This window comes from Ovis aries, chromosome 3 (genome assembly GCF_016772045.2).
Source record: "Ovis aries strain OAR_USU_Benz2616 breed Rambouillet chromosome 3, ARS-UI_Ramb_v3.0, whole genome shotgun sequence".
Lineage (NCBI taxonomy): Eukaryota > Metazoa > Chordata > Mammalia > Artiodactyla > Bovidae > Ovis > Ovis aries.
Genome location: NC_056056.1, coordinates 99,546,882 through 99,563,394, shown reverse-complemented (window position 1 = coordinate 99,563,394; position 16,513 = coordinate 99,546,882). Strand labels below are relative to the sequence as shown.

At 42.5% G+C, this 16,513-nt stretch overlaps 1 protein-coding gene across 19 annotated transcripts in view; it reads left to right on the top strand.

The window, feature by feature from the left end:
• Window positions 1-16,156, top strand: part of IL1R1 (interleukin 1 receptor type 1) — a 94,542-nt gene extending 78,386 nt beyond the window's left edge. For all 19 annotated transcript variants that reach the window (XM_060412364.1, XM_060412379.1, XM_060412372.1 and 16 more), the window contains 5 exons: window positions 4,017-4,134; window positions 6,451-6,602; window positions 12,047-12,190; window positions 13,097-13,264; window positions 14,013-16,156. In XM_060412364.1, the coding sequence (XP_060268347.1) occupies window positions 4,017-4,134; window positions 6,451-6,602; window positions 12,047-12,190; window positions 13,097-13,264; window positions 14,013-14,431 (1,001 nt within the window). In that variant the 3' untranslated portion in view covers window positions 14,432-16,156. The remainder of the gene's footprint in view (window positions 1-4,016; window positions 4,135-6,450; window positions 6,603-12,046; window positions 12,191-13,096; window positions 13,265-14,012) is intronic.
• Window positions 16,157-16,513: the final 357 nt, after the last annotated feature.

Genomic DNA, 16,513 nt, shown 5'->3' with positions numbered 1-16,513 from the left:
TAGGCCCAGAAGATAAATTACTCTAGAGGATTATTTTTCCAAGTTAGTGATAGTGTTTTATTTCAAGAATAAAGACGTAATACTATAGGCATTCACATCTAAGCTGTGCAATACAGTAGCAGCTAGGCATGTGTGATTATGTACATAGCTACACTAAATTAAGTAAATTTAATTAAATATTACTGCCTCAGTCAAGGGCTGACTGGCTTAGATGTGACTACGTATTAGACAGCACAGCTATAGAACATTTTTGCCAACACTGAAAGTTGTTGGAAACCACTGGTCCCAGCATAAAAAACAGACTTTTCTTTTGTATCAGAGGATCAAAATTCAGGCTGGCATATAGAATTCTCTTCTGTAATAGTAACTGCATGAAGACAGAGAATACTTGTACAGAGATTAAAAGCTAAAATGTGTGAGCTCTGAATTCTGTACTTGGCCAAGTTGTTCTTCATGTTGGAAGGTAATATATAGACATTCATAGATGTAAACAAAGATATGAAAACTTTAAATATTGGCCAGAAGAATTCAGAGCAGTGTTTTCAACCTTTTATTTCCCCCTTTTTTCTTCCCCTGTAGCACCTAACAGGACATTTCTCCCCAGTCCTCTTTACTTTCTCAGATATTTAATGCCCAGATATGTACTCTGGCACTTTAGAGGACTGCAGACCATTGCAATAGATAGGCTTTTCTTGCGCTCCTCACTAAGAAGCACATTTTTCCCTGTTGAGAAGGCATGCTCTCGGAATGTGTACTTAAGAGCTCTCTCTAAAACCTAGATTTGATCTACAGATCTAAAAATAATAACTGCATTCAGTTCAGTCTGTCCTTTGTGTCCGACTCTTTGCGACCCCATGGACTGCAGCATGCCAGGCTTCCCTGTCCATCACCAACTCCTGGAGGTTACTCAAACTCATGTCCATCGAGTTGGTGATGCCATCCAACCATCCCATCCTCTGTCATACCCTTCTCCTCCTTCCTATATTACATTAGAAATAATTATTTTAATATACCACACTGATCAGAGGCCTGGTCACCATAGCACAAGGTTATGCTATAGTCAGGCTTTTACTTGATAAGATTTCACATTAATTACCAATAAAATGACTTAGAAAAATAGGAACTGAGGGATACTTTCTGCACTTGATTTGCGACCCCATGGATTGTAGCCTGCCAATCTCCTCTGTCCATGGGATTTCCCAGTCAAGAATACTTGAGTGGGTTGCCATTTCCGTCTCCAGAGGATCTTCCCAACCCAGGGATCAAACCTGAGTGTCCTACTTGGCAGGCAGCTTCTTTACCACTGAGCCACCTAGGAAGCCCTTTACACTTGATAAATAACATTAATTCAAACCAGTCATCCCCAGCATTTTTAATTGTGAAACACTATAGTGTTAAGCCTTATATAGGTCTTAACTTTCTTATTGAAGTCAAGTGAGACTAAGCTGACCACATGAACAGTTAACTGTTACTTGTAACAGTTACTGTAACAATTAACAATTACTTAACTTGTTCCAGAAGTGCCCACTAATGCAAAGATTAAAGAACCAACGCTTGCTGACTGTAGGGGAGAAAAGAACTTTGTTTTCTGATTGTATAATTACATACCTATAAATTTCAAGAGAACTGGGGAAAGTTAGAATAATTATTGTATTAACTGGCCAGATATAAAATTAATATACTATAGTATTAGACTTTAGCAAAAACCAGTAAGTAAACATAACGAGAAAAGAGATCCTATTGCAACAGAGCTGTCTATAAAGTATCTTCGCAAAATCTTTAGAAAATATATTGGATTTATAAGAGAGAAAAAAGCCATCCAAACAAAAAAAGTCCCCTCAATCTCTGACTTATAAACCTCAAAAAATTGAGGATAACATTTCATAATGAACATGTACAAGCATGTTCATTGGTATATCAATCATAATTAAAAATTAGGAAATTATGTCAGAAGATATTAAGAAGAGGTGGCAAGAATACACAGAAGAACTGTACAAAAAAGATCTTCATGACCTGGATAATCACAATGGTGTGATCGCTCATCTAGAGCCAGACATCCTGGAATGTGAAGTCAAGTGGGCCTTAGAAAGCATCACTACGAACAAAGCTAGTGGAGGTGATAGAATTCCAGTTGAGCTATTTCAAATCCTGAGAGATGCTGCTGTGAAAGTGCTGCACTCAATATGCCAGAAAATTTGGAAAACTCAGCAGTGGCCACAGGACTGGAAAAGGTCAGTTTTCATTCCAATCCCAAAGAAAGGCAATGCCAAAGAATCCTCAAACTACCGCACAATTGCACTCATCTCACACGCTAGTAAAGTCATGCTCAAGATTCTCCAAGCCAGGCTTCAGCAATACACGAACCAAGAACTTCCTGATGTTCAAGCTGGTTTTAGAAAAGGCAGAGGAACCAGAGATAAAATGGTCAACATCTGCTGGATCATGGAAAAGCAAGAGAGTTCCAGAAAACATCTATTTCTGCTTCATTGACTGTGCCAAAGCCTTTGACTGTGTGGATCACAATAAACTGTGGAAAATTCTGAAAGAGATGGGAATACCAGACCACCTGACCTGCCTCTTGAGAAATCTGTAAGCAGGTCAGGAAGCAACAGTTACAACTGAACATGGAACAACAGACTGGTTTCAAATAGGAAAAGGAGTACGTCAAGGCTGTATATTGTCATCCTGCTTATTTAACTTCTATGCAGAGTACATCATGAGAAATGCTGGACTGGAAGAAACACAAGCTGGAATCAAGATTGCTGGGAGAAATATCAATATCCTCAGATATGCAGATGACACCACCCTTATGGCAGAAAGTGAAGAGGAACTAAAAGCCTCTTGGTGAAAGTGAAAGAGGAGAGTGAAAAAGTTGGCTTAAAGCTCAACATTCAGAAAACGAAGATCATGGCATCCGGTCCCATCACTTCATGGGAAATAGATGGGGAAACAGTGAAAACAGTGTCAGACTTTATTTTGGGGGGCTCCAAAATCACTGCAGATGGTGTCTGCAGCCATGAAATTAAAAGATGCTTACTCCTTGGAAGAAAAGTTATGACCAACCTAGATAGCATATTCAAAAACGGAGACATTGCCGACTAAGGTCCGTCTAGTCAAGGCTATGGATTTTCCAGTGGTCATGTATGGATGTGAGAGTTGGACTGTGAAGAAAGCTGAGCGCCAAAGAATTGATGCTTTTGAACTGTGGTGTTGGAGAAGACTCTTGAGAGTCCCTTGGACTGCAAGGAGATCCAACCAGTCCATTCTGAAGGATATCAGGCCTGGGATTTCTTTGGAAGGAGTGATGCTAAAGCTGAAACTCCAGTACTTTGGCCACCTCATGCCAAGAGTTGACTCATTGGAAAAGACTTTGGTGCTGGGAGGGATTGGGGGCAGGAGGAGAGGGGGACGACAGAGGATGAGATGGCTGGATGGCATCACTGATTCGATGGACGTGAGTCTGAGTGAACTCCAGGAGATGGTGATGGACAGGGAGGCCTGGCGTGCTGCAATTCATGGGGTCGCAAAGAGTCAGACATGACTGAGCGACTGAACTGAACTGAACTGAATAGGAAAGGAGCTTGTCATAATATGTCTGTATGATGGAATACTAAACTGCTTTGAAATAGCCTGTTTTGGAAGGCTGATCATGTGAGCCGAAATTCTCAATAGTCAGAGTAGATGATAATGCCCCATTTTAAAAGCTGCACAGTGCACAGAAAAGTAAGCAGTAAGATACATGAAGTTACTGATCGTGGTGTGAGTCTGAGTGAACTCCGGGAGTTGGTGCTGGACAGGGAGGCCTGGCGTGCTGCGATTCATGGGGTCGCAAAGAGTCAGACGCGACCGAGTGACTGAACTGAACTGAACTGAATCATGGTCATCTCTCAGTGGTAGATGTAAGAGCCATTTCTTTTCCTTTCTTATACTTTAAAATTTTTATTCAACAGTCATTTGTTAATCTAGATAGACCAGAGTCCATTAATGTTATGATTTAAAAATACATTGCTTTGCAGGATCCTGGCTTCAGTTGATCTGCAATGTTACTGGCCGGCTAAGTAACTATGTCTACTGGAAGTGGAATGGGTCAATGATTAGCACATATACTCCTGTGCTGGAGGAAGACTTTATCACGTAAGTATGCCAAGAGTCAGTTGTGCCCTAGACAAACTGTGGTATTCAATTCCAAGGGTAGCAAGGCTTGGCTTCTCTGGTGGCTCACTTGTAAAGAATCTGCCTACAATGGAGAAGATGCAGGTTCAATCCTTGGGTTGAGAAGATTCCCTTAAGGAGGAAGTAGCAACTCACTCCAGTGTTCTTGCAGGGAAATCCCATGGATGGGGCGCCCGGGAGGCTACAGTCCATGGGGTTGTAAAGAGTTGGACATGACTGAGTGCCGGGAGCCAGCGTGAGGAATCCTGCCCATGGCAAAGGTCATGAGGAAGGAAGCCCAACAAGATGCAAAGGCGTGATCTGGCTTCAGGGGTTCCCCCTGAGTTCTCCTGAACATCTACCCCCCAAAACCAGAGTCTGCCTGCTTTATTACTGTGCTTTTCACTCTTCTGACATTCTCTGAAAAAAAGTTAATTCAGGGCTTCAGTCTCCTGCATCAGCTCAAACCCCTTTGATGGCTCTCTAACTTGCCTGACAGGTTCCCCAGGACCTTTGCAGCTTGTGAATTGCTTACAGCCCCCCAACTGTGAGAGGCACAAAGCTTAAAGCATTTTAAAGATACAGAGCCTTTTCTAAAGAGCTAAAAATTATATTGGTGACAGGTTTTCACTGTTGACTCAATGACTGTTGCCAGGCCTTCATATTCTGTATCTTTTAGGCACCTGGGAGGATATTAATCAATGTAATTGGGATGCAGAAATAAGAATATAGTAGTTTTGATGTTAGCAACACTAGACTTTTGAGTTAATTACTTTTCTCTTTATAAATCACTGTACTCCTTTTACTTGTTATAAGCTGTTGTATCTTTGCTGTGTAAGAATGTAACTTTATTTAGTGCTTTCCGAGAGTGGCACCAGACTTTGGGAAGAACAACATTTGTAAGACAAATAAGTCTTCTGGATGACAAACCCTTATCAGAAAAGGGCCGTAAAATGTTAATTGGCCTTATGCCCAGAAGATGATGTAAATCACCCAAGACTTATGTATACAACTAGGTATGCAGAGAGAAAGCCTGGTCTCGATAAGAGTCAGGGCTGCTGATGCTGCATAATTTTGTATTATCCATTGATCTCTATGTAAAATCAAGAGTATATAAGGCCTTTCTGGACAATAGAGGTGGGGCTAGTCGCTGGACTGGTTTCCCTCACGTCTCCTCTTTACTCTATTTTCTGGCTGAATTCCCATCTGGGGCATGAAGGCTCACCATGTCTACTTGCCCCGGCTTCTAAGATCCACGTGAGAGGGAGCCCAAGGTGGGGCACCCCCCGCTATTCAAGAGGACACTGGTGGCCTAACGTAGATGGTGCAAGTTTCTTGTCTGGAACTTTATTGGCTTTCCACGTGAACCAAGTTATTCAGCCTCTTTTCTCCACTAAATTTTCCTACTATACTATTTCTTCTTAATTTCTTTTATATTTCTAAATAAATCAGTTTTTCCCTCACCTACGCTGTCTCCCCTTCAAATTCCCTGGATCCACCGGGGCGGGACCCTGGCAACTGAGTAGCTAAATAACAAAGCAAGGGTTAGTACCAAGGATGAGTGGTCATTTTGCTTAGTTGCTGTGACCCTGTGGACTGTACCCCACCAGGCTCCTCTGTTCATGGGATTTTCCAGGCAAGAATACTGGAGTGGCTTGCCATTTCCTTCTCTAAGTGGGTCTTTGATTGACCCTTGAGTTTTGCTAAGCTTAGGATTCATAAGATCTTGTATAATACAGGTGAACTACATGTTATTATGGTACCAATTCCAGACCAATTGGAAGGCTTTCTCTTAAATTCAGTCAAAAATTGCAACATTCCAATGATGCAATCGTCCTGAATTTCACTTCATGTCATTTCATTTTTAAAGTAGTTTAGAGAAGACTCATGAAATGTAACCAAGAATTAAAGCACACCCCTGCTCAAGTCTCTGATGTCTTCCTGTCACTTCTCCAGGGAGAAACTCCCAGCCCTTAGCATCACCTGGGAACCTTGCCCACCTGTCTTGATCTACTCTTACTTCATATATTCCCTGTGTCCCATGGAGCCCAGAATGCCTGTATCCCCATTTTTCTTTTTGGAAGCTGGTCATTTTGATTTGATTTCTCTCTGCTAGTAAGTGGTCCTAGAGCTATCAAATATCAGATCAGTGTGCTGCTTACAGCCTTGTTCTTACGCCTGTGCTTTAGGCTGGTGATTCTTACTGCTGCCGTTTATGCGACAAAGAGATAAACCAGGTAATTGTATTGTTTCTATAGTTGATGCCATCTTTACAATTTTACTTACTCTTTTGAACAGAGTGGAGAATCCTGTAAACAGAAGAAGGAGTACAGTCCTCGCACGGCTTAATATTTCGGCAGTGGAAAGTAAATTTTTCCTGCATCCATTTACCTGTTTAGCCAAGAATACAGAAGGAATAAGCACAGCGTATATACAACTGATACATCCAGGTAAACAAGAGAGTCGGTTATTTGAAATGCAGTTTTGTTTTCCCATGGTAAGATACCGTGACCTTGAGGTTTGCCATGCCATTTCCCCTGCCCACAATGCTCTTAGATTCCTTTTAACCTGGGGACTTCCATTCACTTTACTTCTCAGGTGAACTGTATCTTCTGTGAAGTTTTTTTGTCCTACTTTCCGTCTCTTAACGCATCTCTCTGCCCCAAAAGATAAGGTGTTAGGGCCTCAGCTATGTATTTCCATATCTTACTTAGTTTTCTTTACATGATTGTAAGTTCTATGATAATGCAGACAATTGCTAATCATTCTATTTCCAGAGCTAGTTAGCAACTTAAGTCTGATCATCAGTTCAGTTCAGTCGCTCAGTCGTGTCCGACTCTTTGTGACCCCATGGACTGCAGCACGCCAGGCCTCCCTGTCCATCACCAACTCCTGGAGCTTACTCAAACTCATGTCCATAGAGTCGGTGATGCTGTCCAACCATCTCATCTTCTGTTGTCCCCTTCTCCTCCTGCGTTCAATCTTTCCCAGCATCAAGGTCTTTTCCAGTGAGTCAGTTCTTCATATCAGGTGGCCAAAGTATTAGTTTCAGCTTTAGCATCAGCCCTTCCAATGAGTGTTCAGGACTTATTTCCTTTGGGATGGATTGGTTGGATCTCCTTGTAGTCCAAGGGACTCTCAAGAGTCTTCTCCAACACCACAGTTCAAAAGCATCAATTCTTTGGTGCTCAGCTTTCTTTATGGTCCAGCTCTCACATCCATACATGACTACTGGAAAAACCATAGCTTTGACTAGATGGACCTTTGTTGGCAAAGAAATGTCTCTGTGTTTTAATATGCTGTCTAGGTTGGCCATAACTTTCCTTCCAACGAGTGTCTTTTAATTTCATGTCTCCAGTCACCATCTGCAGTGATTTTGGAGTCCCCCCAAAATAAAGTCTGACACTGTTTCCATTTTATCCCCATCTATTTGCCAGAAAGTAATAGGATGGATGCCATGATCTTGATTTTATGAATGTTGAGTTTTAAGCCAACCTTTTCACTCTCCTCTTTCACTTTCATCAAGTGGCTCTTTAGTTTTTCACTTTCTGCCATAAGGGTGGTATTATCTGCATATCTGAGGTTATTGATATTTCTCCCAGCAATCTTGATTACAGCTTGTGATTCATCCAGCCCAGCATTTCACATGATGTACTCTGCATAGAAGTTAAATAAGCAGGGTGACAACATACAGCCTTGACGTACTCCTTTCCTGATTTGGAACCAGTCTGTTGTTCCATGTCCAGTTCTAACTGTTGCTTCCTGACCTGCATCTTGATCATCCTAGGTGCCTAATGAATATATTTTTAGGTAAACAGTTCCGTGATGGATGCACAGGGGAAGCCAAAATATCTACTTTCCAGAGAGGATGTCAGACGTTACTGGTTTTCATACATTGTATAATCAAACACAATATTGACAGTCTTTGTGTTCCAGCCCATGGATTCATTTTTCTGTCTCATTTATCCTGCCATGACTCCTTCTGGTGTATTTTTCATTGCCGTTATGGTATCCTTCTGCTCTGCTGGGTTGCTAAGCCTTCTTGTAGCTTCTCACTCTGTGCATCCACCCTTTTCCTGAGTAGAACTTTAAGGCCTTTACGATCAGTATACTGAACTCTTTCTTGGGTGGACTGCCTATCTCCACTTCAGTTAGCTGCTTTTCTAGGTGAAGGGTTTTATCTTGCTCCTTTGTCCGGAATGTATTCCTTTGCTGTCTCATTTTGCGTAGATTTCTATTTGAATTTTTGTGTATATGGAAGGTTAGTCATGTTTCTTGACCTTGGAGAAGTGGCCTCTATAGGGAACATTCTATTGTCCCATCAGTACACCTCCCTCTCATCACCCAAGTGCCAGGGGCCGTGGTCCCAGGGTAGGTTCTGACCTGTTTGCGTACTCAGTTCCACAGGCTGTGAGATGGCAGTTTTCTTGTGTCTGCCCTCTGGTGGGCGAGGCTGGTTTAGAGGCTTGTTCAGGCCTTCTGGTGGGTGGAGCTACGTCTTGCCCTCCTGCAGGAAAACAGAGGCAGAATACGCTTTGACATACATCACGGCGATATTGGACTGCCTTGTGGCTCAGTACTAAAGAATATGCCTGCAGTGCAGAAGTGAATTTGATCCTTGGGTGGGGAAGATCCCCTGGAGAAGGCAATGGCAACCCACTGCAGTATTCTTGCCTGGAGAATCCCATGGATAGAGGAGCTTGGCAGACTACATACAGTCCATGGGATCACAGGAGTCGGACATGACTGAGACATATTATTTCCACCACCACAGCAATATTATTTCTGATCCATTTTCTAGATAAATTAAATAAAAACAAAGCCAAATGGGACCTAATTAAACTGAAAAGCTTTTGTACAACAAATGAAACTATAAACAAAATGAAAAGACAACTTATAGAAATTAGACAAAATATTTGTAAACAATATGACTGGAAAGGGATTAATCTCCAGTTATACAACTCAGTGACAGCAAAAACCCAGTCAAAAAATGGACAGAAGACCTAAATAGATATTTTTTTCAAAGAAGACATATAGATGGCCAACAGGCATATGGAAAAATGTTCAACATCAATAATTAATAGAGAAATGCTGATCAGAACTACAATAAACTATCACTTCCCTCTGGTCAGAATGAAAGTGAAAGTCCCTCAGTCGTGTCCAGTTCTTTACCACCCCGTGGACTATACATTCCATGGAATTCTCTAGGCCAGAATACTGGAATGGGCAGCCATTCCCTTCTCCAGGGAATCTCTTCTCCAGGGGATCTTCCCAACCTAGGGATTGAACCCAGGTCTCCCACATTGCAGGCAGATTCTTTACCAGCTGACCTATCAGGGAAGCCCTACCAAAGGAGAGAGAGAGGGATAAATTAGCAGGTTGAGATTAGCATGTACACACTAATATATATAAAATAGATAACCAACAAGAACCTACTGTATCTAGCAAATACTATGTACTCAGTATTTTGTAATAAGCTATAAGGGAAAGAAAATCTGAAAAAAGTGTATATGTTGTTTAGTTTCTAAATCGTGTCCAGATCTTTTGTGATCTCATGGACTGTAGCCAGCCAGGTTCCTCTGGCTGTGGGGTCTTCCAAACTCAGGGATCAAACCTGTATCTCCTACAGTGGCAGGCAAGTTCTTTACCTCTGAGCTGCCAGGGAAGCCCGGAAAAGTGTATACACACACACACACACACACACATATATATATATAAAACTTAATTGCTTTGCTGTATGCCTGAAACAACATTATAAATAAACTATACTTCAATAAGTAAAAATTTTAAAGTGTGCGAAACATTTAAAGATAATTTAGAGTTGAATTAAAATATTTATGAATGTATACATGGAAAAAAATGGAAAGAACCTATGGACAAACTATTAGGCTTAGTAAATGAATTTAGAAATATCACTAGTGAAAGTTAGTCACTCAGTCATGTCTGACTCTTTGTGACCCTGTGGACTGCAGCCAGCCAGGCTCCTCTACTACCCCTGAAATTCTCCAGGCAAGAATACTGGAGTGGGTTGCTATATATGTGTATATATAGTATTTCTATGTAATCTTTAAATAGCAACAATGAAGAAATAGAACTTAAGTTTAAAAAAATAGCATTTATAATAGCATCAAAACTATTAAATACTTAGGAATAAATGCAGCAACAATTGTTCAAAATCTGATACAAACTAAAAATAATTACTGAGACAAAGACCTAATAGATGGAGGGATAAATAATCATAGATTGAAAGACTCAGTATTATAAATACTCTGCTGCTGCTGCTGCCAAGTCGCTTCAGTCGTGTCCGACTCTGTGCGACCCCGTAGACAGCAGCCCACCAGGCTCCCCCATCCCTGGGATTCTCCAGGCAAGAACACTGGAGTGGGTTGCCATTTCCTTCTCCAATGCATGAAAGTGAAAAGTGAAAGTGAATTCGTTCAGTCATGTCCGACTCTTAGCGACCCCATGGACTGCAGCCCACCAGGCTCCTCTGTCCATGGGATTTTTCAGGCAAGAGTACTGGAGTGGGGTGCCATTGCCTTCTAGTTCCCCTCAAATTAATCTGTACATTGAAAGCAGTTCCAGTCAAAATCTCAGCAGTATTTGTGCAGGTGTGGGTGTGTGTTTGTGTCGGCATGTTGTTGTGGGTGTGTTTATTCTAAAAGTCATATTGGAAATGTCAAGGGCCCAGAATAGTTAAGGTGGTCTTGCATAAAAACAGTCTGGAAGATTTACCCGTCAGATAAGATGATCGTGCACAGCGCTACAGCTGGGGACTTCCCTGGTGGTCCAGTGGTTAAGAATCTGCCTTGCAATGCAGGGGACATGGGTTGGATCATGGTTGGGGAATCAAGATCGCACATGCTGTGGAGCAACCAACCCCAAGCACCGCAACTAGAGAGCCTGTGTGCTGCACCTGAGACCCGACACAGCCCAATAAATAAGTATTTTTAAAAGCTGCAATAATTGAGTATAAATGTGAACTATCAATTAGGCCAATAGGACATTAGTCTACCTTGATTGCCACTTCATACCCAGTTTAACTGCAGGGGGGTCAGTGACCTAAATTGGAAAAACAAAATAACGGAGCTTTTAGATTCTCTTTCCTGGTTGTCTCCTCGGCTCCTGATGTTTAGAAGGCTCTTTCTTCTTTCTCTGCCCTCCTCCCCTGTACCTCTCCACCAGACTCCTCTGCGGTCATCAGCTGAATAACTAGCCTGTGGAGCTGGGAGAATGTGAAGTGTGAAACACTCTGGCAGTCCTAAACTCTTCTTTCCTTTCCTCCAGTCTACCACTTTTTCCACGTGACTCTCCTACTTTTGTAGAACGTCTGTAGGCGTCTGAGTGACTTTGACTTTACTCATTTTCCTATGGAGCGCTCTATCTTATGGTCTTTGGTGGTTTTCTACATTATTGCGTACTACGTAAGTGGAAATTAAATGCAGTGCACCTTAGTGTTATACAGTATCCATCCTCAATGCCTTTGTAGATGAGTATCCATTAATAGGGGCTTCCCTGGTGGCTTAGTGGTAAAGAATCAGCCTGTAAATGCAAGAGGCGCAGATTCCATCCCTGGGTTGGGAAGATCCCCTGGAGAAGGAAATGGTAACCCACTCCAGTATTTTTACCCGGGAAATCCCATGGACAGAGGAGCCTGGCAGGCTGTATAGTCCATGGGGTCGCAAAGGAGTCAGTCATGACTCAGCAACTAAATAACAACAACAACAATCATCTAGTAATAAGATACGGTAATGAATGAGCTAATACTGTCTGGAATTTGGACTTAGAGGCCGATCCCAAATATGGATTCTCTGGGATGGTAATGTTTCGTTTGCTGTGCTCAGGTTTTAAGTCCTTTGGGTTCTGATGTGCTCTTCCCTCTTCCCTGCTACAGTCCCTGATTTCCAGAAGCCCACAGTTGGCATATTCGTCATGTTAACACTGGTAATTACATGCTCTGTTTGCATCTACAAAGTCTTCAAGGTTGACATTGTGCTTTGGTACAGAGATTCCTTCTATGATTTCCTCCCGAAAAAAGGTATGGTTTTGTACTCTATGTAGTATTTTCCTGAGAAAGTGGGGTTAGTTAAGAGGGTTTTAATTCAAATTTTAAAATGAAATGTGGTCCATACAAAATAACGTAATTATACATATTTATAGTTTCATAACTGAATAGACTGAATAGTATTAATATTTTCTAAGTTACTGCTCTGGTGTTCATAATGGTGGGATAGCCTGGCATTTAGAGCATCTGCTTATAAATCCAGTTATTCAGAAGCCATGGTTGAAGACTTGCTCTGTGCTAGGTAGCACAGAGATCACCCCATTATCTGCCGTAAAATGAAAGAAATGACTCAGTTTTCATGCACCAGGGAAGCATTTTCTATTTTGTTTAAACCTCAGAAAAAACTACTGCTCCACTAATATAGAATCTGCCTGCCAATGCAGGAAAAACAGGTTCAATACCTGGGTTGGGAAGATCCCCTGGAGAAGAAAATGGCAACCCACTCCTGTGCTCTTGCCTGGAGAATCCCACGGACAAAGGAGTCTGGTGGGCTACAGTCCATGGGGTCATGAAAACAGTCAGACACAACTCAGTGCCTAAACAACAACACTGATACATAAAAGGAAGAGTGGAGAGAATGCAGGCCTGAGACATTTGAGTAAGATGAGAACAAGGAAATGGAGAGAGTTTCATTCTAGGCAGGTGAAGAATCTTTCCTTATGGGGACCTTTGACTAATATAAGAACTTTGCAGTGAAACACAATAAAAAGAAACTTGTCAGAGATGAACACTTTAAAAAGACATTATACTTTTTGGTATTGTTGCTGTGTACCATTGTACACAAAATTAGTAATTCACTATGAAATGATGTTTGTGATATTGACTTTACCAAATCTCATTTTTTCTTTTGTTCTAAAGCTATTGCATTTTCTCTTTTAGTTTCAGATGGAAAGACATATGATGCATACATACTATGTCCAAAGACCCCTGGGGAAGGGTCCACCTGTAACTCAGATATTTTTGTGTTTAAAGTCATGCCTGAGGTCTTGGAAAAACAGTGTGGCTATAAGTTGTTCATCTGTGGCCGAGATGACTACGTTGGGGAAAGTATGTATGCAGTAGAAAGAAGTGACATCTTGTATAACTAATTACTAAAGTTGGGTTTCCTGTCTCTGGAAGACTGCAGCCTGGGTGTATATACTTGACATCTTGAAGAGCCTCTTAAGTGGGACTTCCCTGGTGGCTCAGCAGTAAAGAATCTGCCTGCCAATGCAGGAGATGCGAGTTCAATCCCTGGGTCAGGAAGATCCCCTGGAGGAGAGAATGGCAACCCTTTCTAGTATTCTTACCTGGGGAATCCCACGGACAGAGGAGCCTGGTGGGCTTCAGTCCAAAGGGTCAGAGAGAGTCAGACATGACCGAGAGACTAAACAAGAACAGCATGGTGGCACATGATGGTTTTCATACCAAATGCAAAGTGTTTACTTTTCTCATTCTCTATTGGGGCAACAATTAGCTAAATTTTATTTTGTTTTGCAGAACTTAACTAGTTAGATCTAGTAGTTACTTTACAACTGATGGTAAAATAGGAGTGATGTAGATCCAGTGGTTTAGCAGGAAAGTTTATAAAATTTATCCTTAAAGTACTCCTACTCTGACATGAAATACTCACCTTTTGTGGGTCAGTGTTTGAGCTCTTCTGTAAAATGAGAAACTCCTTCAATTTTAAGGCAAGAAGAAAGAGTATCGGGAGACATAGGTGGTGGGGTGGGAAGAACCTTGAGGGGCCGTGGTTCTGGAGGGAAGGATTATAGGTTGAAAGTTTACTTACTGTGGTGCGTCTCCTGTTTTTCAGGCATTGTTGAGGTTGTTAATGAAAATGTAAAGAAAAGCAGGAGACTGATTATCATTTTGGTCTCAGAAACGTCAGGATTCAGCTGGCCGGGCAATTCATCTGAAGAGCAGGTGGCCATGTACAATGCTCTGATTCAGGAAGGAATTAAAGTCGTCCTGCTGGAGCTGGAGGAGATTCCAGACTATGAGAAAATGCCAGAATCCATTAAATTCATTAAGCAGAAGCAGGGGGTCATACGCTGGTCAGGGGACTTTAGAGAGGGGTCGCAGTCTATGAACTCGAGATTCTGGAAGAAGGTCAGGTACCACATGCCAGTCCAGCGGCAGCGGCGTTTATCCAAGCACCAGCTGCTGTCCCCGGCCGCTCTGCTGGACTCTAAGGAGAAACGACCCATGGAGGTCCACGTGCCTCTCGGGTAGTGGAGAAGCTTGGCCAAGAGCTCCTCGGTGGCTCCTGTCTTCGGGCACCGCAGGCTGGGCCTCACTGACTTGCACAGTCATCCTCCATACCTGTTTAGTCCCTTATCCCTGAGGTCACCTGGGACCGGATTAAGGGAGCAGGATGTGGCGACAGTTGCTCTGTGGCCAGGGCAACTCCAGGCAGAGGGCTTGGGAAGTCCTTTAACAGGCGCTGGATGCCCTGTCTGAATGTTTGAACTGCTGAGAAAAGGCGCTGGGCAGCAAACCAGAGGAATGAACACGCAGGTAATATTCACCATCTATAGACAGATTTAGGAAGTCTCCCAGGGTCTGAGGGCAGGGCTGTGGCCCAGTCTGGGGACAGCAGGCCCTCGAGTGGTTCTCCTGGGCATTGCTACAGGCAGACCGAGACCTGTACTTCCCAGAGGACGTAGAAGCATTCTTGGAGAACTCTCCATCTGCCTTGCATTTCCCATACCTCTCGACAGACAGCTGGCAGTCACTTTCCAAAGATGGAATTTCATTTCATGGAACCTTTAAAACTGTCATTTCAACTGAGCAAAGGAATTCCCCCGACTCTTAAGGGTTTGAGATAACCTTAGCTTTCTGCAGGAGAGAGAGAATTTTGAGAGAATAGCGGAGAATGGACCCATCTCTTACTGCCTTCCCCCTGCAGGGACCACTTGGTTCCACCTTATTCTTCTGCTTACTCCTGGACTCGCCACTTCTCTGGAAGGCCCGCTTCCACAGTCACCTCCTCTCACTGTCACACACACGGCCTATAGATGAAACATCTTTCTACGATGCTCGGATCTTAAAATGCCCTTACTAGACCGCCTCCACGGGCTCCTCCTGGGTCAGGAGCGAAAGCCCACTTCCGCCCACGAGCATCTCCCCACCGCCCTACGCAGCCAGACACCTCTCAGTCCTGCTCTGCGCGCGCCCAGATCATTCACCTTCACACCTGTCCCCAGCTTCCCTCCACCTCTGCCTCTCCCTCCCGTCTCCTCTCACCAGAAATCCTCTTCACATTTTCTCTAGCTGACCCAAATTTTACTAAAACCCAAAATTTACTCCAAGTCCCTGTCCCCAAGAAACTGCCCTCAGGCACTTGTTGTGTTTCTTTTAATCTGATTGTACTTAGGCTCTCTCTGCGGGAACTTGCTTCTGTCTCCAGCTCCAAGCCCTGTTCTCTGCAGAAAAGGCAGGGGTGTCTCTTTGTTGGCAGTGCCTTCAGAAGAAATTTGCACAGATAACATAGACTGGTGTAGTGCTTTACTGTTTAAAAATGTCCACGGGTTATCTTATTTTTTGGAAACCTCTGTTCAGTTTCCCTTTAACCTTTTCCTTTCAGGCCTTCCCCATTAATTAGATTTTACTGCATAATCTGATGGGAATTGTTTTTCTTGGTCAGTGTGAGTGTTTAAGAAAAGTTTGCAAGTATAGTGAAGTATTCCATTTCCAGTTGTTGAAACTGGCTTAGCAGAATTTTTACTTTCCCCCTTCTGCCTCTATTTGCAGTAAAAGAGGGTATTGAGCCATTTTTTAATGAGTTTTTTGATAAATTATATTTGTACTGGTTAATGATTTTTTAAAAAACCTTGTTTGTATAATTCTGCAGCAGATACCAAATATTTTTATATAGAAAGACACCAGATTCATGTACAGCACATATCATTGATCAATGGACTGTACTTATTTTCCAATAAAATTGTCAAAACCCGGTATTGATTGTTCTCCTTCAAGTCTGTTTCTTTGCCAGCTCTCTCCTGAGTTTACCTGCGTGCTCCCAGGTCAGGTGGAGAGTGAGGACATCTTCTTCCTGGGGAGGTCAGAGGTCATTAGCTGAGGGCTGACTCCCCTCTGTAGCCTCAGCTGTATTCCATCTGTTTGCTTGCTCCTAAAATAGATTAAATATGAGTCTTATTAATGTATTACCAGTCCAAAACTCATAGGGGCAACATTTGTATAGACTTTTACATCTTTTTTTTTTGCTTTTTACAAAAAGCTATATTGCAGTATAACCAATTAACAATGTTGTGATAGTTTAAGGTGGACAGTAAAGGGACTCAGCCGTACATA